At 30.8% G+C, this 23,182-nt stretch overlaps 2 protein-coding genes across 6 annotated transcripts in view; both read left to right on the forward strand.

The window, feature by feature from the left end:
* The first annotated feature begins 12,074 nt into the window (after positions 1 to 12,074).
* LOC127814153 (ARM REPEAT PROTEIN INTERACTING WITH ABF2-like) overlaps positions 12,075 to 23,182 on the forward strand; it is a 43,497-nt gene continuing 32,389 nt past the window's right edge. For 4 of the 5 annotated variants that reach the window (XM_052355443.1, XM_052355442.1, XM_052355445.1 and 1 more), the window contains exons 1-5: positions 12,075 to 12,213; positions 12,301 to 12,330; positions 12,995 to 13,070; positions 13,175 to 13,278; positions 14,468 to 14,527. In XM_052355443.1, the coding sequence (XP_052211403.1) occupies positions 12,197 to 12,213; positions 12,301 to 12,330; positions 12,995 to 13,070; positions 13,175 to 13,278; positions 14,468 to 14,498 (258 nt within the window). In that variant the 5' untranslated portion in view covers positions 12,075 to 12,196 and the 3' untranslated portion in view covers positions 14,499 to 14,527. Of the gene's footprint in view, positions 12,214 to 12,300; positions 12,331 to 12,994; positions 13,071 to 13,174; positions 13,279 to 14,467; positions 14,528 to 20,213; positions 20,234 to 23,182 lie in introns of those variants that run through there. The other variant, XM_052355444.1, reaches the window with a different exon arrangement.
* LOC127786788 (putative CCR4-associated factor 1 homolog 8) lies at positions 17,545 to 22,869 on the forward strand. Its single transcript, XM_052314445.1, has 4 exons — positions 17,545 to 17,921; positions 20,008 to 20,191; positions 20,311 to 20,708; positions 22,833 to 22,869. Exons 1-4 carry the CDS (start codon positions 17,545 to 17,547, stop codon positions 22,867 to 22,869), a joined length of 996 nt encoding a protein of 331 aa, XP_052170405.1.

Below are 23,182 nucleotides of genomic sequence, written 5' to 3' on the forward strand. Positions count from 1 at the left end.
TATTATTTTTTTTATTTTTTATCATTTAGAGTAGAGAGGTTTTGAGAGGTCACGTTGACAGGTCACGTTGACAGGAAGCTCTCTCGAAGCTTCGTGTCACAATAGCATCACATACACTTTTATTCTCATTATTTAATAATATTTCAAATTTTGACACTACCCTATTCTTTAGAGTTGGGGTGATAATAACTTAATTTATTTTAATTTTAAATAAATAATAAGTGATTGTTTTAGTAAATATTTATTTAAATTTTATCTATATAACTCAAAATATAAATTTTTCATAATCATTTAACTTGTGATTAGCGTGTTCCATAAATAGAGTAGAAAAGTTTTATAGAAACGGAAAGTTAAGAGTCATGGCATAATTTAAATTAAAACTCAATCTTACCTAAAGTCATTAGATAAAGATTCAATAATTAATAACTTCATTCAATTTAATTTATAATTAGATTTAATCTGATACGTTTGGATTTTAATTGATTCAATAATGAAGATTGCTAGTATTTGTTTACTTTGTGTTTGTTATTTTTTTATTATATATTTATATGTAAAATTATATTTTTTGATGAATTTTTTTATAAAAATTAAATTATAGCAATAGTTGTTATAAAATGACTTGAATTAATTTGTTATAAAGGTTTAGAGAGACAATAGTATTTACCCTAAAATTTAAATATTTTAAATTATTTTTCATTGAATTAATTGTTAAACATTTGATTTACTTTAATTCTTTTAAATTATTAAACACCTAAAAATTCATAATTTTGTTTTAATTAAACAAAATTTTAAATTAGACAAATATTAATATAGCTATATGTTGAGTTAATATGATGATGAAGTTTTAATGATAATCTTGATGATATAATGTTCAATTTTAATTAATAATGTATTGGGATGAATAATATCTCTAATGATTCCAATCTTATGAGTTTTATGATTGCATGCCCGCTTGAGTAGATTTAGGATTGTTCTGTCCCTTTTTAAAAATTAAAAAAATTATTTTTTAGTGAATATTTATGTAATAAATTTGGATCAAATCCAAATCTGCTAAACACCTAAAAATTCATTGGAATTTTACAATTTAGTTTTAATTAAACAAAATTTTAAACTAAACAAATATTAGTATAATTTTATGTTGAGTTAATATGTTAATGATAATGTTGATGATATAATATAAACTTTAATTAATAATTTATTGGGATAAACACTATCTTTTAGAATCTCAATCGGAAGAGATTTAGAATTCCAATCTCATGACAATATCTCTTAGAATCCCAATCTCATGACATTTAGGATGTTGTTTGAGAATCTCAATACTAAGAGATTTAGAATTATATTTTATGCCTCTCTATAAATAAGGAGGCCCTTAATCTAACTAACAAGGAAAAAAAAAACAAAAACACTGCGAGTTAGTAAATTTGATAAGAAATCATGGAGAGCTCATCGATTAGAATTAAGCAAGTTTGGGAGTGGAATTTTTACAATGAAATGTTATGTATTAATGACAAACTTGATACGTATCATACTATAGCATTTGATACCGAGTTCCCGGGATTCTTGCATCGGACGCCGAGACACTCTTCTGAAGAGAAAGTATATGAAGACCTTAAGTACAATGTTGACCAGACAAAAATTGTACAACTAGGATTAACGTTATTGGACGATGAAGGCAATGTTGGTGGCACTTGGCAAGTAAATTTTTATAATTTTGTAATCAAAGAGGGTCAAGGTCAATCTTCATTCCAGTCATCGCCAAACAAAGAAAATGTTGAGAAAAATAAGAATGATAGTTTGAACAAAAAGAACAGGAGAAGAAGGGATGCAGTTGACATGTTACATTTCTCTATTGTGTTTAACAAGATACTGTCGAATCATAAGAATCTCAAATGGGTCACATTTCACGGTCTCTACGATTTTGCATATCTTTGGAGGCTTTTAGGTGGGCAAGACTTGCCAAATTCGGCTTTGGAGTTTTCGGTCATGCTTGGACGTGTTTTTGGATCTGTGTACGATGTTAAGTACATGGCTAGATTTTGCGAAGGGTTGATGGATGGTGAACTGGGGTTAGAAAGATTATCCAAGATTTTGGAGGTTGAAAGATTGGGTCGTGCTCATCAAGCGGGATCAGATAGTTTATTGACGGCAGGTGTTTTCTTGAGAATGAAGATAGTGTACGGGTTTGAAGAAAAATGCTTCAAGGGTTTTTTGTATGGGATTAATACAAAAATAGAGACTTCTTGCCCCATACTGGTTCGATTCGATCTCCCTGTGAATTACCATATCATGCAACGCCCTTGCAATGCGATGTCTTTGTCCACTTGTCTTCCATTGCCAGAAAATCTTATTATCGTGCAACGCCCCTACGATATAATGTTGGTACCTGCCTTGTTTTGATAAGTTGCAACACAAGTTCTAATAATTTAATTTTCTTGATTATCAAGAAATGTTTGTGCTCATGTATCTTTGAACAATTATTAAATTTTTAAAAACATAAATTTTGTTATCTTCGTGTTGTTGTCTATGTAAAAAAAAATTGTTTATATATTTTAGTAAATCCAAAAGTGTTATTATATTTTAATTTGCCTTAACTATTAAATTTTTAATTTTATTTCAATTTATTCTTTCTTTAAAGTTTTTATTTTTATTTTTTTAAAAAAAGCTATTCTGGACAGGTCTCGCTTAATATTTTGAAATACAAACATATATATAATTTGCTTTTGGTTGATTAATGGAAGAATCTTTTTTTATTTTGAAAATATCCTTTGAAAAACTAAAAAGAAAAATTATTATTGGCCCAACTTCCCAATTTAGCCGTTCATTGGCCCCAGGGAGCCCACTCCAATATCATTAAGCTTAATGGAAAATATTTTCCTCTCAATAAAAGAGAAATGAAATGACTATATAATCGTGATCAAAAGAATATTCTTCTTTTAAATATTGTTTAGTATTATTTATAACAATTATATATGTAAGCGAGTCATCACCTTAACTTTATTATAATATTATTATAAATATTTTACAATAGTCTTTTATGGTCAAATATATTATCACAAAAAAAGATTCGTCTCCACCAATTATGCTACCACACTACCACTATGGTGATAGCTTAATGAAAAGTTAAACAAAATAATATCACATTATATAATAAAATATTCTAAAATTTGATTTATTTCTTATCAACTTATTCAAGTGTTTAATAACTAAAAATAATGTAAAATTATACTTTTTATTTAAAAATAAAATGTATTAAGTACACTAAAACATTTGTTAATATTATCTATTTTTTATTTACATAAAAAAACAAATCACGTGGTAGCATTATGTCAGTTTCCCAACTTTATAATGAAAGGAAAAGGAACATATGTAACGAAGTGTTGATTTTAATTCCTTTCTAATATCTATTAAATTTATTTTTTTTAAATAATTGAAAAATATCTATAAGTGGATTAGATCTAATCCAAATTGATTAGATATATATTCAGTAATTAATAATTCGATTCAAATTCATTTATAATTAGATTGAACCTACTAGATTCGGATTTTATTAGATTTGGACCAAATTTATAAAATCTATTTTTAACTTTTTTTTAATATAATTTTATATATAAAACACGCACATATATATACATGTATACATGAATACAAAAAAAACACATGTATATATTTATATGTAAATAAATATATACACATATATAATGTGTATATGTATATATACAAGTGCACGAACATATATCCAGAATTGTTTTGAGTTTTTAACTTTTTTAACCCCAGTTCATCATCCATCAGCCCTTCGCAAAATCTAGCTATATATTTGACATCGTACACAGATCCAAAAAGACGTCTGAGAACTCGAAAGTTGAATTTGGCGAGTGCTGCCCACTTAGAAGCCTCCAAAGATATGCAAAGTCGTAGAGGCCGTGAAATGTGATCCATTTGAGATCCTTATGATTCGACAGTATCTCATTAAAAGCAATAGAGAAATGTAATATGTCAATTGCATCCCTTCTTCTCCTATTCTTTTTGTTCAAACTATCGTTTTCATTTTTCTCAACATTGTTCTTGTTTGGCGATAACTGGAATGAAGATTGACCTTGACAGCCCTTGTTAACTATAAAATTATAAAAATTTACTTGTCAAGTGTCACCAATATTGCCTTCATCGTCAAATAATGTTAATCCCAGTTGTACAATTTTTGTCTGGTCAACGTTGTACTTAAGGTCTTCGTATACTTTCTCTTCAGAAGAGTGCCTCGGGGTCCGATGCAAGAATCCCGAGAACTCGGTGTCAAATGCTATAGTATGATACGTATCAAGTCTATCATTAATACATAACATTTTATTGTAAAAATTCTACTCCCAAACTTGCTTAATTCTAGTCGAAGAGCTCTCCATGATTTGTTATCAAATTTACTAGATCGTAGTGTTTATTATTTGTTTCCTTGTTAGTTAGATTAAGGGCCTATATATTTATAGAGGGATATAAAACAATTCAAAATCTCCTACGATTGGGATTCTCAAGGGATGTTCTAAATGTCATGAGATTGAGATTCTTAGAGATATTATCATGAGATTGAAATTCTAAATCTCTTACGATTGAGATTCTTAAAGGGACATCTAGAATGTTATGAGATTGAGATTCTTAAAGATAGTTTTTATCCCAATGCATTTTCATTATATCATCAAGATTATTATTAAAACATCATTAACATATTAATTGAACATATAGTTATACCAATATTTGTTTAGTTTAAAATTTGATTTACTTAAAATTAAATTGTAAAATTTCAAAAACTTTTAAGTGTTTAATAGATCTGGATTTCATCCAAATTTATTACATAAATATTCACTATAAAATTTAAATATTCGTCTTGTATTTTTTAATTTTTCAAATGTCAAGTAAGTTAACTCATTCCTAGAACATTGATAGTGGACCTCGCCCCGTTGGCTATGTGGGTTGAGCTGGGCGGGCCTGTAACTTCACCTAGTTATGAGCTTCACGTTATACCCATGGCAAAAAATAATCGATTTAATTTATTTTTACAAATTCTTGGCATTGTAAAACTTAATAAACCCAAATTTTTATAATAAGTTAAAATATATAAGCTAAATTTATTAAAATGCAGCAAATTGGGTTGTCTCCGTAAATTAAAAGGAATTAATTAAATGAATATCTCTGTTACTTCAATTAAATTAGAATTTTGAATATATACATAAGTATTAAATAATATGAATATTTAAATTTGAAATAAGATAAACATTTGACACTAATAGACATAAATCTTTAAATGTGAGTTGAATATAAAAGTTTAATTAATAGGTATAAATTTTAAATTTTTGAATTTGATTATGATTAGTGAAAAAAAAAGAATTAACTATAACTCAAACTCACATTAATCATCATATTAATCAATTGATAATTTTAATTAATAGATATCAATACATTCATTGTCAAATGATTTAGATTTGAAAATGAATTATATCATAAATGAATAATTTTGGTTGAAGTCTTCCTTGATTACATCATTTACTCCATATCTATCTAGAAATCATCTATTTACTTAGGATGTATTTGTTAATCAAGATATGAGATAAAAAAGCTAAGATATGGGATGTATCCCGAATTTCTATTCTTTTTAACATGGTTGTTAAGCTTATCTAAAAATTCTTGAAAAAATCATTAATGACCCCTTATCTTGATCTTTCAATATATGTTTATCTTTCCTCTCAAAATAAGCATATTTTGATCTTTATAGATAAGAAAAAAAAAGACATTTGTGTTCTCTAGTGCATTTTAAAAAATTTAACAAAGAGTTTGATAAAAATTTTGGAATGGTTTCCAATCTTTTCTTGATCTAAAATACATTACAACTTTATCTTGATGTCTCTTATTTTACTCATTTTAACAAATGTCCCCTTACTCGTCAAGAGAAAAAAAAAATTCATAAATAATAAGATCTTTCTAAATCAAATCTAAGCCAATCAAAGAAAAATAACTCATAAATAAAGATTGTGTTGAACATCAAAACTTTTTAACAAACAACAAATCCACAAAAAATGGGACACAGAACACAAAGAAATCAATCTGATTGAGAAAGAAGAAATCATGAATAGCTTATCGACCAAAATCAAGCAAGCTTGGGATTTCATGTGGAAATTCCCCTCTCAAACTAACTTGCTTGATTCTAACCAAAAAACTATTCATGATTCCTTGTCAAATTTTCCTCTCAGCCTTATTTTTCCTTTTCAGTCAAATTGATTTCTCTATATTTGATGTCTCACACTTTGGTTACTTGCTAAGAAAGCTTTGATGTTCAACACAATATACGCATGATTGCTTTCATAATTTCATAAGAACGAAGGCAAATGTTGTATTTATACAAGTTCTCATCATTTTTAAAGGCAAGAGTCCGCAGAGTTCTTATTGTCTGCACCATCACGTCATTGAATTCAAGCAAATTGACAAGTGGTGGGATTCTCACTTCATGCCTGGATATACGAGAGGAATGTTTCAATGATCGTAAATCACCTGTTATTAAACTTAAAATTATGGAGACAACAAACCTAACATGGATTTTGATGTTGCTATTCTCATAAGCAAGGTTGGCGATTGCATCTGCTGCTTGCCTGATATTTTAACTGTTCTAGTGTTTTGACAATCCCTAAGCCTCTTTAAGAGATTGACAAGATGGGATAGAGCTCCGGCATTAACAATTAGTTCTTGATGTTTTGGCTGTACGAGATAATATACAAGAAAACACAAAACATATTTAGTGATAGAGGATAGGAACAAGAACTCTGGTGTGCTGAAATCAAACTACCAACCAAAAGGGGGAGAGAATAATGTGATAATGAAATAGTAACTAATGTAAGATCATAAACAGGCCATAGAAGCAGCTATTAAGGAGGCTGCAAAGGTTAGGGTTAATGATGTCAAAACTAACCTTTAAGTCTACAAATGAATGGACCGATCTCGTTTCTGCAATCAAACTACCTGGATTATTCCTCTAACGTAGAAAAATTTAAAAAGAGATCATCACAAAAATAATATAAAATAATACTTAAATAAAACACTTAATATTTTTTTTCCCTTGCTCACCGAATAACATGCATGCATATGTGTATACATATATATAGAAACATCAATCAGCTATTCACTTAGCTTAAACTTTACCTACCGGGTTATATGGCCACCTCACCCGTGTCAGGCACTCCATAGGATTTTTTTTTTTTTCTCATCCCGTAGAACATAGCCGCCACACTAAAATAATAATAGGGATGCTAAAAATAATGCCAAGCAATTCTCATGAGGTCTCACATAAATATAACATACACATTTAAATATTTTAATATCATTTTCATTCATAAACCCATTGTATTTTCATTCACAAGATTTAACATTCTTCATTGAATTTCATTTCCATACCATTTCCCAATATCAAGCAAATTGGTTACATATCAAATTGGTTACATATAGTCATCGTAAAAGTCTCATGGCTTTCTTTTCTTATTACACATGATAAATTTCTCTCCCTTAAGACACCCACATATCATCAAGAAGTATTTTAAGATTCATTTGAACACTACAAGATGTTTGGGAAAGAGATTACAAGTATTTAAGAAGTTGAAAATTTCTAGATTTTAGACTCGGATTAAAAAGGGCACTACAAGTTCAATTTGAATCCAAATAATTCATATCTTATGTCAAAACGAAACTTATCAAGTTAAGTTCATAACACAAAAAATGGATCTCAATTCCGATATCGGAACAAAAAATTATGGTTTAAAGAGTATAAGGTGCGCAACTTAAAGGAAATAGCTTAGTCAACTAAGAAAATGCTTAGTTGATTAAAGCTCAATCGAGGGTTGAGGGCTGGCACAAAAATTTGAGAAAAATGGTCTCTGCTAAGTCAACTAAACCCAAAAATTAGTTGACTTGACGCACACAGAAAGCACAAAATGGGCCAGAAACACCCCAAAACGACCACCATTAGCTTCTTAACCCACAAATGTCATTCTTTGAACGAAAAATAGGGTGAACAAACCCCAACGAGACTCTCAACAAGACTATCCAATTTACAAGATAAATATACAATATTTACAACCAATGGAGAGATAAACTTATTTTACCGAAAGAGATTTCAACACAATGAAGAAGATAAAGTCTTACATCAAATGAAGAGAAAGATGGAGAAAGAGGGAGAGTTAAGAAAAGTTTGAACAACCAAATAAAAAATGGTGCAAGAAGAACTTGCCTTAAATGGTGCAACTCCAAAGAGATGGAGAAAACCTCCAAAATATGCAAATCTCCATTTGGAGCTCTAATTAAGAGCAAAAAAATGAAGAAAATAGAATTAAGATATGAAGAGAAAAAATAAGAAGAAGAAGAGATGAACAAAAGGGAGAGCAAGAGAGTTGGAGATGAGAGAGGGAAGAAGATTACTAAAGAGGCAAGAAAGAACGGGGGAGATGGGTTGTCATCCAACTCCAACCACCTCATTCTTTTGCCTTCCCCAATTTGTCCTCTATCACAATACTTACACACAACACTTATCAAGTCATTTTAAATGTTGTCTATTTTTTTTCTTTTTCTATTTATTTAATTTAACTCACTTAAATACATGAGTTTAGACCCAACTAAATAATCTCTCTTAATTAAGTATCATCTAAATTAAGGCCGAATGGGCTCTTTTTTTAACTTATATATATATATATATATATATTTAACTTTACCCCATTGGCCTAACTCACTTCATTACAAAAACACAATTATACCATCTCACATGAGCTTAGGCCAAATTTAATAGCCCAATTCAATTAGACTTTTCCCATACAAAATAATATTTCTAACCTTTAATTAATAAAAGCAAAAATTTAATACCCACATCAAAATACCAATAAACGTCTAAACCCACTAAAGTGTCATTACAATTTTGATGGCCAAGTGATAAATAAATAACACAATCAGTTTAAATACAAATGACCACACACCAATTTGCTTGGCTCAAAGGCTACAATAGTTACAAGAAGGCATTGCCCCACTCATGTTTGATCCCTCCAAACCTTGATGAGAATAATTCATTTCTAAGTCTCTCGTATGATTGCTGATATAATATTCTCTTGCCAAATTAATAGCGCAATTAGACAACACGTTGTATATGAAACTAGTTTCCCCAAAAGAGACATTGGCACTATTTTCCTGGAAACAAGGGGAAAATACACAATAAATCATTAACTATGATACTAACTAACAGCCTCTAGTTTTCAGGATAAGATGCAAACAGGACAACGCACTTCACCATCATTCAGTTAAATCTTCAAACCAGGGGAAAAAAAGTGAGAGTACTCAATAACATAATTAAATAACTGCACAAAATTAACTCAAAGCAGGGAATCCAAGCAGTGTAACATTTTGACCAAAAAATTGGCAAGTACTTTCAGATTTATTGGTTCGAAAGAGCTAGGTACACTTAAAAATCAAATCACAATGCAAATTAAAAGATAATCCAGATATTAAAAAGAACCAAAATCAACTTTCTAAAATCTAAATCACTTGATTTTATTACAAGTACATCACTAGAAATCAATAATAATGTGTAAGTGAAATGATTATTTATGTGAACATGTTTGTCTATGAGTTAAAAAATATCAAATTAATGCAATACCAACAACAGATTATTCTTATGAACTGAACAGATAAATTAGAAAAATATATATAGTATGTAGTATTACTTTTACAGCAAGAAGCCCAAGTGTAGAAGTGCTTCCTTTCTCGACCTCGTGTTCGCAAGGATTCGAAGTATTGTTGCCTTCTCTCAACGGCGACGGCGCCTAGAGATGCCTCACCAGCGCTGGCACGACCCTGCATTCAACAGTTACACTTATAAATCCCGCTGCGAGCAAACAAATCGTTAAAGATCAAATCCCTTGATCATCAAAAAATTCAAGAACCAAAGCACTTGACGCTGAAAACATACATGCAACGATAATTCTCTAAAACGCATACAAATGTTAACGAAAAATTTAACATTTGTACTACGCACTTAGTAGCGGCCCGATCTACCTCTGTGGACGAGAAAGTAGAGTCGAGATTGCGACCTGAGCGAGAACACCACAGACGATATCTTTTTCAGCTTTACCAGTCGACTCAGTGGAGGCAATGCGATCGGCATCAAAATCTTCCGATAGCTTCCGCTTCTTCGAGTTTCTTCTGGCAGAGCTAGTAGGTATTTCGCATCGATTCTGGCTCTCCATGTCTTCTGTAGATGAGAGAGAGGTGGTAGTAAAGAGCGAGATCCGGAGGGGTAGTTTGGGGAAATGGATTGGGTTTACGTTTCTTCCCTCTGTTTCTATTCTGAAGCGAACACCATGGCTATGGACTTGGTGTTGGTTGTTATATTGGGTGGATTATTTTGGAGAAGAATTAGACGCCCCCACCTCCCCCGCCTACGTATGAATTTTAATGAAAGTTTCTAACTTGCACTCCCACCTAGACACATTTCCAAAGCGCGTGCTAATTTGCGCATTGATTGCCACCTCGTCGACCATAAACAGTGAAAAGTGACCCCCACAAAATTTAAAACCCTTATACTTTCAAAATTTATAATTTTTCACATTGTCATTATTTTTGTAGTATAACATGCAATCATTATCGCAACAATCAATCTTTATATACCTTAACTCTAATATTGTCATTGATTTTTTTACACAATATAAATTAACAGTAGATATACAATTACCACTAGACAATGTATCATTGATCATTTGCATCATACGATTAAAGCAATCCTCAAGTATATTATAATCACTTTTAAGACTTAAACTCTCAATTGACATAAACAACTTTAAATAATTTTCACATCCATCCCATAATATAATTCATATAGTTGACAACATGTCAAAGGTTTTTTTACATCTAGATTGAGATCTTTTATCTGGATTAAGAATTTATCTCTTAGTAAGAAAGAGGACGATTGTATTGAAAACCCCTAATCTTATCGAAAACTTGTTAGGCGATGCTACTAAAGCAAAGAAAGATAGCGAGAGGTCGGCCACTGATTGTCGATTGCAACTGCGAGGATGCGGCGACGAGAGGAAGGGGAAAGAGATGAGAGGTCGTTGGAGGGGTAAGGGACAAAATGGTCATTGAGAGAGAGAAGAAATGGGCAAAATCGTCATTTAATTACACCTGTAAACTATTCTGTCAAACTTATTATGTACAAATAGCATTATTCTAAATATATATATATACACATGGTGTGTCAAGATAATAAATAAAATCGCCCCAGAGCATAGGTAAAGTCATTGGGCCATGATAAGGTGGGATTTATAACAGTAGGTCGTGGGTTCAATTTTTTATTTTGTATAGTGAAATAAAATTTTTACTTATAATTTATCTCTCTTGTTAAAATCAAATATACGAGCAATGAAAGAATACACAAGGGCAATATTTTCAAGATCATAAACAAAATCAAATCAATATTTCAATTCTATTTTGTTTTTCTAATTAAATTTGGGTTCACTTCGGCATTTAGGGGTCACTTTTCACTGGGCGATAAGGTGGCGGCGAATGCGCAAGTTAGCACGGGCTTTGGAAAAACCCAATCCATTTCCCCCCACACTAGCTGTCCGGATCTCCCCCCCCCCCCCCCCCTCCCACGGTCTCTCTCTCTCTCTCTCTCTCATCTACAGAAGACATGGAAACCAGAATCGGCGTGAAAAACCTACAAGCTCTGCCAGGAGAAACTCGATCAAGCGGAAGCTATCGGAGTATTTCGATACCGATCGAACGGTCGCCATTGCGTCGACTGGTAAAGCTCAAGAAGATATCGTCCGCGATGTTCTCGCTCAGGTCGCAATCCTCAACTCCACTTTCTCGTCCACCGAGGCGGATCGGGCCGCTGCCAAGTGCGCAGCACACGTTCATTCGGAACTTGCCAAGAACGGTAACGCAGAGGCTCGATTCTTAAACTTTTCGTTAATATTTGTGTGCGTTCTAGATAATTATTGCTGCATGTATGTTTTCAGCATCAAGCGCTGTGGTTCTTGAATTTTTTGATGATCAAGGTCTTTGATTTTTTTCGTTATATCCATGCATGAAGCGGGAATCGCATCACTTGTTGATTTGCTTGAACTCAATGTCATGAAGGTGCAGAGAGCAGGAGCAGGGGCTCTGCGGACTATTGCCTTTAAAAACGATGAGAAAAAAAATCAGGTTTGTGGGATTTCTCTGATTTATATGATTCATATAAATACAACCTTTGCTTTCACACTGCTTATATTATGAAATTATGAATTTCAGGTTTGAAGCGGTTGGCTATGATTTTATCCGGTAACTCTAGTAATTCACTTACATTTGGACATCTTTTTGAACACTTATATCGGCAGAAACAGTTACTGCCCCATTGAGTATTTTTGTCGGGTCTGTGTGATTGGTAATCTGGTGCATTCATCCCCTAAAATTAAGAAGGAAGTTTGCTTGCTGGAGCTTTACAACCTGTAATCGGATTACCGAGGTACTAATTAGAACAGTTGGAGAATAGCAAAGAAGAAGAAGAACAGAGACTTTAAGAAAGGAAGAAGTGTGGGATTATATTTTTCTGCCCTTTGTTCCAATAGTTCCCAGGCTATTTATAAGCCAAATAAGAACATCATCAACTACAAAAAAATAACAACTGAAATAACTGAATAATAATGCAAAAGGATGTGGCACAAAATGTGGAAGTAGTTACCACCATTTATCCAAAACAAACTACAACTAAGCCAACTAAGTCCTATTTCTGAGGCAGCAGTTCTCCCGAGTATGACCCACTTCCCATGAACATATCATACTAATATTTCATTCAATTTTACTTGCTATTTTCTTACTGTTTGCTCTTTGCAATGTTTTGCTTTTCAACTCTCATGACTGTATTTGAGTTGCAATTAGCATACTTGTTCTCTCCAACCTTTACCTTGATGTTTTGGTCTTACAAGATTTATGGATGCCTTTACAGTTCCTGCTGTTCTGAGAGCCAAAGGGTTGTAGCTTTGTTGCTTGGGCAATTTGCAGCTACTGATTCGGACTGCAAGGTGGAGTGAAATAGGTTCCATATTTGAAGCAAGAAATTGCCAAACTTTTATTCAACATCCTGCATTATGCTGCCTCTTACTGCTTTGGAATATGATTTTTGTAGGTGCATATTGTTCGGAGTGGTGCTGTCCCACCATTAATTGAGATTGAGATGCTTCAGTCCCCTGAGCCCAACCTGAGGGAAATGGCAGCATTTGCATTGGGGAGGTTGGCACATGTTTTTATTTTCAACTGTTCATTGCTCGTATCTTTTTTTGGTGCATTTAACTTTGTAGTAAAGCATGATTCAACAAAACCTCCCTTGCTGCAGAGGCTTTGGAATTATTTTCGTTTGAAAAACTGCCAGTTTTCTTTTAATCTTTATCCTTCTTTGAATAAAATCATATCTATTAGGAAAAGAGGAAGGATAAGCAGGAATTATGAGCCAGCTTTCAGGCCTAGAGCGAGAGAAATGGAAAGTAGATTGCTTATGTTACTTCTCTAGAAAGTTTTATCTTGGTCTCTTTTGGCTGCTTAGTCTCTCTGAGTTTTTCTTTAAAGATAGGCTAAAATACAAAGTGGGCATGGTTTACGATGTGCTCTATCGAAAATCTACAGAACACTACAAATTTAAGTTCTGTTCTTCTAATAATAAAAATAACAAACTCTTGAGTCCTGCTTTCTTTATAAATCCTTCCTTTGTGCTTCTTTTTTTTTTCTTGAAATCACTGGGAAAAGCTTGAGTGGTGGAGTTGATTTATAAATTTTATTTGTCCTTGTTAATTCTTTTGTTGGCAAGATATTAGTGCAAGAAACTTGATACAAGTTACTTTTGTCCCGCCTGTGAAGTTGAAAAATTGTGTTTTATTGTTTGCAATGAGATGCTGTCTTTTTAGTTTTTAAGGACACTCATAATCAAGCTGGGATTGCCTATAGCAGTGGTATTGTGCCATTACTGAAGCTTCTTGATTAAAAAAAAATTGGATCTGCACAACATAATGCTGCTTTTGCTCTTTATGGACTTGCAGATAACGAGGTAAAAATTTATTTGGATAATATAAATACTGAATTTGTGATGTGGCTATGGATAGAGATGGCTAGACCCAGAGTTTTAGAATTCTTGTTCCTGACCTCACCTAGTTTGATTGAGGCATGTGACTTTTATTGTTATATAAAAACTGAATCTGAATTTTAGCATGACATTTTGGTGCCAAAAATTCAGTTGAAAATTGTCATTATTCACTTTCCAGTAACAATCTTTCAGGATAATGTTTTTGATTTTTTTATGTTTGGAGGCTTTCAGAAGTTTCAAGATGGAGACTTTTTTGTTCTAGTACTTTATCACTTCACTTCAATGTGCCATTTAAGATTATAAATTATAATTCAAGATGGAAATTTTTTTCTTTTTTCCTTGCAGCCAAACAAGGATCGTACAGCCAAGACTATAAAAAGATTGGAGGAGAAAATCCATGGACGGGTGAGTTTCTTTTTTCTTTTCTTTTCTGGTTGTTACTTTTTCCTTTTGCTGTTTATACTGAATTAATTGTGGGGTTAAAACTTAGAAACACTGATTAATATCCGGGTTTGGGGTTAGGCTTTGGCTGCATGCCTGCCAACCGTCCAGCACGTGCACACCTAGAACAACGTATCCCTAATAAAATCCGAAATCCAAACATATTAGATTAAAAAATTTTTTTTTCTCATAATCGTCTCGTCTCTTCCTTCATTGCCCTCATTTTTTTGGCAAAATTAAGATATCCCATGAACGGAATAGCATGCCTTGTTGCTTGATTCTAATCGAAAAGCTCTCAATCCTTCTTTATCAAATTTTTCAGGTTGCAGCTTTTTTTTTTTCTTTCTTAGTTAGATTGAGGCATGGAACCATCTAAATCTCTTAGGATTGAGATTTTTATAAATAATATTTTTTTAATACATTATTATTTAAAATTTAACATTATATACTAAATCTCTTAAATTGAAGGTTTGCTTATTTATTAGAGGGTATCAAGCAATCTTAAAACTCATAAGATATCCTTTAGGTTCTCATAGAATTTTGCTTTTATCTCCTTATCTAATCCCTATGTGGTGCATATGTACTAAAGATATTCATAGTCACTTGCTCATTTGTCACTATATTCGGGTGTCAATGCAGCGATCCTAACTCACTTGACATGTATATGTATACTATATGCGTAGTACTAATTTTTAGCTTTATGTCTAAGTCTATATATACCTACACATGTACATGTATGTGTATAGTACTATTTTTCTTGGAAACGTCCCGTCTCTCCCTGCACTGCCCTTATTTTCTTGGCAAAATTAAGATATCCCATGAACGGAATAGAATGCCTGCGTGCCTGCCTTGTCTGGAATTGCATGATTCCAATTTTTCATTAAACTCACTGTGGCTTTAAGAGCCTCTACAGTCTCGGATTTTCTTGCAGCTCCTTTGTATAAATTGCGGATGCAAATTTGTATCATTTGCTTTGCCTAGAAATCGTGAAGTAGTTTGCTTTGCATAGAAATCGCGAAGTAGTATGTCACGTGGTTGATTATTTTATATATATATATATATAGGTATTCTATTAGTTTAATGGAAGAAAAAAACACCTGGGAATGGTTAATGGAATTTGATTATTTTTTATTTTTTATCATTTATAATAGAGAGGTTTCGAGAGATCACATTGACAAAAAGCCCTCTCGAAGCTTCGTATCACAATAGCATCACAAACACTTTTATTCTTATTAATTAATAATATTTCAAATTTTGACACTACCCTTATTCTTTAGAGTTGGGATGATAATAAGTTAATTTATTTTAATTTTAAATAAATAATAAGTGCTTGTTTTAGTAAATATTTATTTAAATTTTATCTACAAAACTCGAAATATAAATTTTTCATAATCATTTAACTTGTTATTAGCGTGTTCCATAAATAGAGTAACAAAGTTTTATAGAAACGTAGAGTTAGGAGTCGTGGCATAATTTAAATTAAAACTCAATCTTACCTAAAGTCATTAGATAAAGATTCAATAATTAATAACTTCATTCAATTTCATTTATAATTAGATTGAATCTGATACGTTTGGATTTTAATAGATTCAATAATGAAGATTGCTAATAATTGTTTACTTTATGTTTGTTATTTTTTTATTATATATTTATATGTAAAATTATATTTTTGATGAAATTTTTTATAAAAATTAAATTATAGCAATAGTTGTTATAAAACGACTTTAATTTATTTGTTATAAAGGTTTAGAGAGACAATAGTATTTATCTTAAAATTCAAATATTTTAAATTATTTTTCATTGAATTAATTGTTAAACATTTCATTTACTTTAATTCTTTTAAATTATTAAACACCTAAAAATTCATAATTTAGTTTTAATTAAGTAAAATTTTAAACTAGACAAATATTAATATAGCAATACGTTGAGTTAATATGATAATGAAGTTTTAATGATAATCTTGATGATATAATGTTCAATTTTAATTAATAATGTATTGGGATGAACATTATCTCTAATGATCCCAATCTTATGAGTTTTATGATTGCTGGATGCCCGCTTGAGGAGATTTAGGATTGTTCCTTTTTAAAAATGAAAAAAAATATTTTTTAGTGAATATTTATATAATAAATTTGGATCAAATCTAGATTTGTTAAACACTTAAAAGTTCATTGGAATTTTACAATTTAGTTTTAATTAAAGAAAATTTTAAACTAAACAAATATTAGTATATCTATATGTTGAGTTAATATGTTAATGATGTTTTAATGATATTCTTGATGATATAATATAAATTTTAATTAATAATGTATTGGGATGAACGCTATTTTTAAGAATCTCAATCTCATGACATTCTAGATGTCCTTTAAGAATCTCAATGTGAGGAGATTTAAAATTCCGATCTCATGACAATATCTCTTAGAATCTCAATCTCATGACATTTAGGATGCTCATTGAGAATTTCATTCGTAGGAGATTTAGAATTGTTTTATTTTCCTCTATAAATATATAGGCCCTTAATCTAACTAACAAGGAAAAAAAACAAAAACACTACGAGCTAGTAAATTTGATAAGAAATCATGGAGAGCTCTTCGATTAGAATTAAGTAAGTTTGGGAGTGGAATTTCTACAATAAAATGTTATGTATTAATGACAGACTTGATACGTATCATACTATAGCATTTGATACCGAGTTCCTGGGATTCTTGCATTGGACCTCGAGGCACTCTTCTGAAGAGAAAGTATACGAAGACCTTAAGTACAATGTTGATTAGACAAAAATTGTACAATTGGGATTAACGGTATTTGACGATGAAGGCAATATTGGTGGCACTTGGCAAGTAAATTTTTATAATTTTGTAGTCAACGAGGGCTGTCAAAGTCAATCTTCATTCCATTCATCGCCAAACAAGGATAATGTTGAGAAAAATGGGAATGATAGTTTGAACAAAAAGAGCAGGAGAAGAAGGGATGTAGTTGACATGTTACATTTCTCTATTGTGTTTAACGAGATACTTTCGAATCATAAGGATCTCAAATGGGTCACATTTCACGGCCTCTACGACTTTGCATATCTTTGGAGGCTTTTAGGTGGGCAGAACTTGCCAAATTCGACTTCAGAGTTCGCGGTCATGCTTGGACGTATTTTTGGATTTGTGTACGATGTCAAGTACATGGCTAAATTTTGCGAAGGGCTAATAGATGGTGAACTGGGGTTAGAAAGGTTATCGAAGATTTTAGAGGTTGAAAGACTGGGTCGTACTCATCAAGCGAGCTCGGACAGTTTATTGACGACTGCTGTTTTCTTGAGAATGAAGATGGTGTACGGGTTTGAAGAAGAATGCTTCAAGGGTTTTTTGTATGGGATTAATACAAGAATAGAGATTTCTTGCCCCATACTGGTTCGGTTCGGTCTCCCTATGAATTACCATATCATGCAACGCCTTTGTAATGCGATCTCTTTGCCCACTTGTCTTTTATTGCCAGAAAATCTTATCATTGTGCAACACCTCTATGATATAATGTTGGTACTTGCCCTATTTTGATAAGCTGCTACACAAGCTCTAATGATTTAATTTTCTTAATTATCAAGAAATGTTTGTGATTATGTATCTTTGAACAATTATTAAATTTTTAAAAATATAAATTTTGTTCTTTTCGTGTTGTCGTTTATGTAAAAAAAAATTGTTTATATATTTTAGTAAATGCAATAGTGTTATTGTATTTTAATTTGCCTTAACTATTAAATTTTTTTTGACTTAAAAAAAACTATTAAATTTTTAATTTTATTTCAATTTATTCTATCTTTAAAGTTTTTAAATTTTTTTTTTAAAAAAAGCTATTCTGGACAGGTCTTGCTTAATATTTTGAAATACAAACATATATACATATACATATAATTTGCTTTTGGTTGATTAATGGAAGAATTTTTTTATTTTGAAAATATCTTTTGAAAAACTAAAAGAAAAATTATTTTTTTTAAAAAAGTATCAATTTAGGAATAGGAAGAAAGAACCGACTAATAAGTTGTCTTCTCTAAGTCCATCTATGCCTACACACACACATATATTATATATATATGTGTTAATGTCTAACTGATATATGGCTGCCTCTGTACAAATGTAGCTGTTTGGAGAGATTTATTTTATTACTCACTCTCTTTAAATGGCATGATTTCGCGAGAGGTGTATCAAAAATAAGGTGCATGATGGGTTCAAAAAAATCTTAATTTAAGAGGTGCAATAGATCCCCTGTTACAACTTGCGGGGCACAGTAGATCCCCCCCCGCCACTCAAGTTAACAGTTATATTATTATTAGTTTAATGGAGAAAAGACCCATCTGGGGTTACGAGAGGCAACGTTCACAAAGGAGCCCCCCTCGAAGCTTTGGCTCCCCATCCTTCCCATAGTACGACGCCAACACTCTTATTCTCATTACTTAATTAATTTTATTTATAATTTTGACACTATCCTATTCTTTTGAGTTGAGATGGTTATAAGTCAACTTATTTTAATTTTAAATAAATAAATAATTGTTATAAAATGACTTGAATTAATTTGTTATAAAGGTTTAGTGAGACAATAGTATTTATCTTAAAATTTAAATATTTTAAATTATTTTTCATTGAATTAATTGTTAAACATTTGATTTACTTTAATTCTTTTAAATTATTAAACACCTAAAAATTCATAATTTAGTTTTAATTAAACAAAATTTTAAACTAGATAAATTTTAATGTAGCTATACGTTGACTTAATATGATAATGAAGTTTTAATGATAATCTTGATGATATAATAAATTTTAATTAATAATGTATTAGGATGAACAATATCTCTAATGATTCCAATTTTATGAGTTTTATGATTGCTTGATGCCCGCTTGTGGAGATTTAGGATTGTTCTGTCTTTTTTTAAAAATCAAAAAAATTATTTTTTAGTGAATATTTATGTAATAAATTTGGATTAAATCTAGATCTGTTAAACACTTAAAAATTCATTGAAATTTTACAATTTAGTTTTAATTAAACAAAATTTTAAACTAAACAAATATTAGTATAACTTTATGTTAAAGTTAATATGTTAATGATGTTTTAATGGTAATCTTGACGATATAATATAAACTTTAAGTAATAATGTATTGGGATAAACACTATCTTTGAGAATCTCAATCGGAAGAGATTTAGAATTCCAATCTCATGACAATATCTCTTAGAATCCCAATCTCATGACATTTAGGATGCTGCTCGAGAATCTCAATCCTAGGAGATTTAGAATTATTTTGTCCTTTTATAAATAAGGAGGCTTTTAATCTAACTAACAAGAAAAAAAGCAAAAATACTGTGAGCTAGTAAATTTGATAAGAAATCATGGAGAGCTCTTCGATTAGAATTAAGCAAGTTTGGGAGTGGAATTTCTACAATGAAATGTTATGTATTAATGACAGGCTTGATACGTATCATACTATAGCATTTGATACTGAGTTCCCGGGATTCTTGCATCGGACCCCGAGGCACTCTTCTGAAGAGAAAGTATACGAAGATCTCAAGTACAATGTTGACCAAACAAAAATTGTACAACTAGGATTAACGTTATTGGATGATGAAGGCAATATTGGTGGCACTTGGCAAGTAAATTTTTATAATTTTGTAGTCAAGGAGGGCTGTCAAGGTCAATCTTCATTTCAGTTATTGCCAAACAAGGACAATGTTGAGAAAAATGAGAATGATAGTTTAAACAAAAAGAACAGGAGAAGAGGGATGCAGTTGACATGTTACATTTCTCTATTGTGTTTAACGAGATGCTGTTGAATCATAAGGATCTCAAATGGGTCACATTTCACGGTCTCTACGACTTTGCATATCTTTGGAGGCTTTTAGATGGGCAAGACTTGCCAAATTCGGCTTCGGAGTTTTCGGTCATGCTTGGACGTGTTTTTGGATCTGTGTACGATGTCAAGTACATGGCTAGATTTTGCGAAGGGTTGATGGATGGTGAATTGGGTTTAGAAAGGTTATCCAATATTTTGGAGGTTGAAAGACTGGGTCGTGCTCATCAAGCGGGCTCAGACAGTTTATTGACGGCCGGTGTTTTCTTGAGAATGAAGATGGTGTACGGGTTTGAAGAAGAATGTTTCAAGGGTTTTTTGTATGGGATTAATACAAGAATAAAGACTTCTTGCCCCCATACTGGTTCGATTCGATCTCCCTGTGAATTATCATATCATGCAACGTCCTTGCAATGCGATGTCTTTGCCCACTTGTCTTCCATTGCCAGAAAATCTTATCATCATGCAATGCCCCTACGATATAATGATGGTACCTGCCTTTTTTTGATATGTTACGACACAAGTTTTAATAATTTAATTTCTTGATTATTAGGAAATGTTTGTGCTCATGTATTTTTGAATAATTATTAAATTTTTAAAAACATAAATTTTGTTCTCTTCGTGTTGTCTATGTAAAAAAGAAATTGTTTATATATTTTAATAAATGCAAAAGTGTTATTATATTTTAATTTGCTTTAACTATTAAATTTTTTATTTTATTTCAATTTATTCTTTCTTTAAAGTTTTTAATTTTTTTTAAAAAAAGCTATTCTGGACAGGTCTTGCTTAATATTTTGAAATACAAACATATACATATATATATATATATAATTGCTTTTGGTTGATTAATGGAAGAATTTTTTTTATTTTGAAAATATCCTTTGAAAAACTAAAAGAAAAATTATTTTTTTTTTAAAAAGTGTATCAATTTAGGAATAGGAAGAAAGAACCGACTAAAAGTTGTCCTCTAAGTCCATCTATACCTACACACACACATATTTATATATATATGTATATGTTAATGTCTAAGTAATATATTGCCGCCTCTGTACAAATTTAGCTGTTTGGAGAGAGGTGCAATAGATCCCCTGTTAGAACTTGAGGGGCACAGTACGTTGTCACGTGGCTGGCTAAGTGGTTCGTTCTATGATGTATAATATATATATATATAGTTATATTATTATTAGTTTAATGGAAAAAAGACCCACCTGGGGTTGGTTAGGGATGCAACGTTCACAAAGGAGCCCCCCTTGAAGCTTTGGCCCGCAGTACCGTCCCCAACACTCTTATTCTCATTACTTAATTAATTTTATTTATAATTTTGACACTATATTCTTCTTTTAAATATTGTTTAATTTATTTATAACAATATTATAATATTATTATGAATATTTTATTATGGTCAAATTTATTATCAATAAAAGAGATTGTGTCCACCAATTGAGCTACCACACTACCACTATGGTGATAGCTTAATGAAAAGTTAAACAAAATAATATCACATTATATAATAAAAATATTCTAAAATTTGATATATTTCTTATCAACTTATTCAAGTGTTTAATAACTAAAAATAATGTAAAATTATACATTTTATTTAAAAATAAAATGTATTAAATACACTAAAACATTTGTTAATATTATCTATTTTTTATTTACATAAAAAAACAAATCACGTGGTAGCATTATGTCAGTTTCCCAACTTTATAATGAAAGGAAAAGGAACATATGTAACGAAGTGTTGATTTTATTTCCTTTCTAATATCTATTAAATTTATTTTTTTAAAATAATTGAAAAATATCTATAAATGGATTAGATCTAATCCAAATTGATTAGATATAGATTCAGTAATTAATAATTCGATTCAAATTCATTTATAATTAGATTGAACCTACTAGATTCGGATTTTATTAGATTTGGACCAGATTTATAAAATCCATTTTTAACTTTTTTTTTAATATAATTTTATATATAAAACACACATATATATACATGAATACAAAAAAAAAACACATGTATATATTTATATGTAAATAAACATATACACATATATATAATATGTATATGTATATATACAAGTGCACGAACATATATCCAGAATTGCTTTGAGTTTTTAAATTTTAAAAATTTTAAAGAAAGAATAAATTAAAATAAAATTAAAAATTTAATAGTTAAGGCAAATTAAAATATAATAAACACTATTAAATTTACTAAAATATATAAACAATTTTTTTTTACATAGACGACATCATGAAGAGAACAAAATTTATATTTTTAAAAATGTAATAACTGTTCAAAAATACAGGAGCATAAACATTTCTTGATAATCAAGAAAATTAAATCATTAGAGCTTATGTAGCGGCTTATCAAAACATGGCAGGTACTAACATTATATCGTAGTGGCCTTGCACTGATGATAAGATTTTCTGACGATGGAAGACAGGTGGGCAAAGATATCATATCGCAAAGGTGTTGCATGATATGGTAATTCATAGGGAGACCGAATTGAACCAATATGGGGCAAGAAGTCTCTGTTCTTGTACTAATTCCATACAAAAAACCCTTGAAGCATTCTTCTTCAAACCGTACACCATCTTCATTCTCAAGAAAACATTAGCCGTCAATAAACTGTCCGAGCCTGCTTGATGAGCACGACCCAATCTTTTAACTTCCAAAATCTTGGATAATTTTTCTAATCCCAGTTCACCATCCATCAGCCCTTCACAAAATTTAGCCATGTACTTGACATCGTACACAGATCCAAAAACACGTCCAAGTATGACCGAGAACTCC

The sequence above is a fragment of the Diospyros lotus genome, chromosome 12, assembly GCF_014633365.1.
Source record: "Diospyros lotus cultivar Yz01 chromosome 12, ASM1463336v1, whole genome shotgun sequence".
Classification (NCBI taxonomy): Eukaryota; Viridiplantae; Streptophyta; class Magnoliopsida; order Ericales; family Ebenaceae; genus Diospyros; species Diospyros lotus.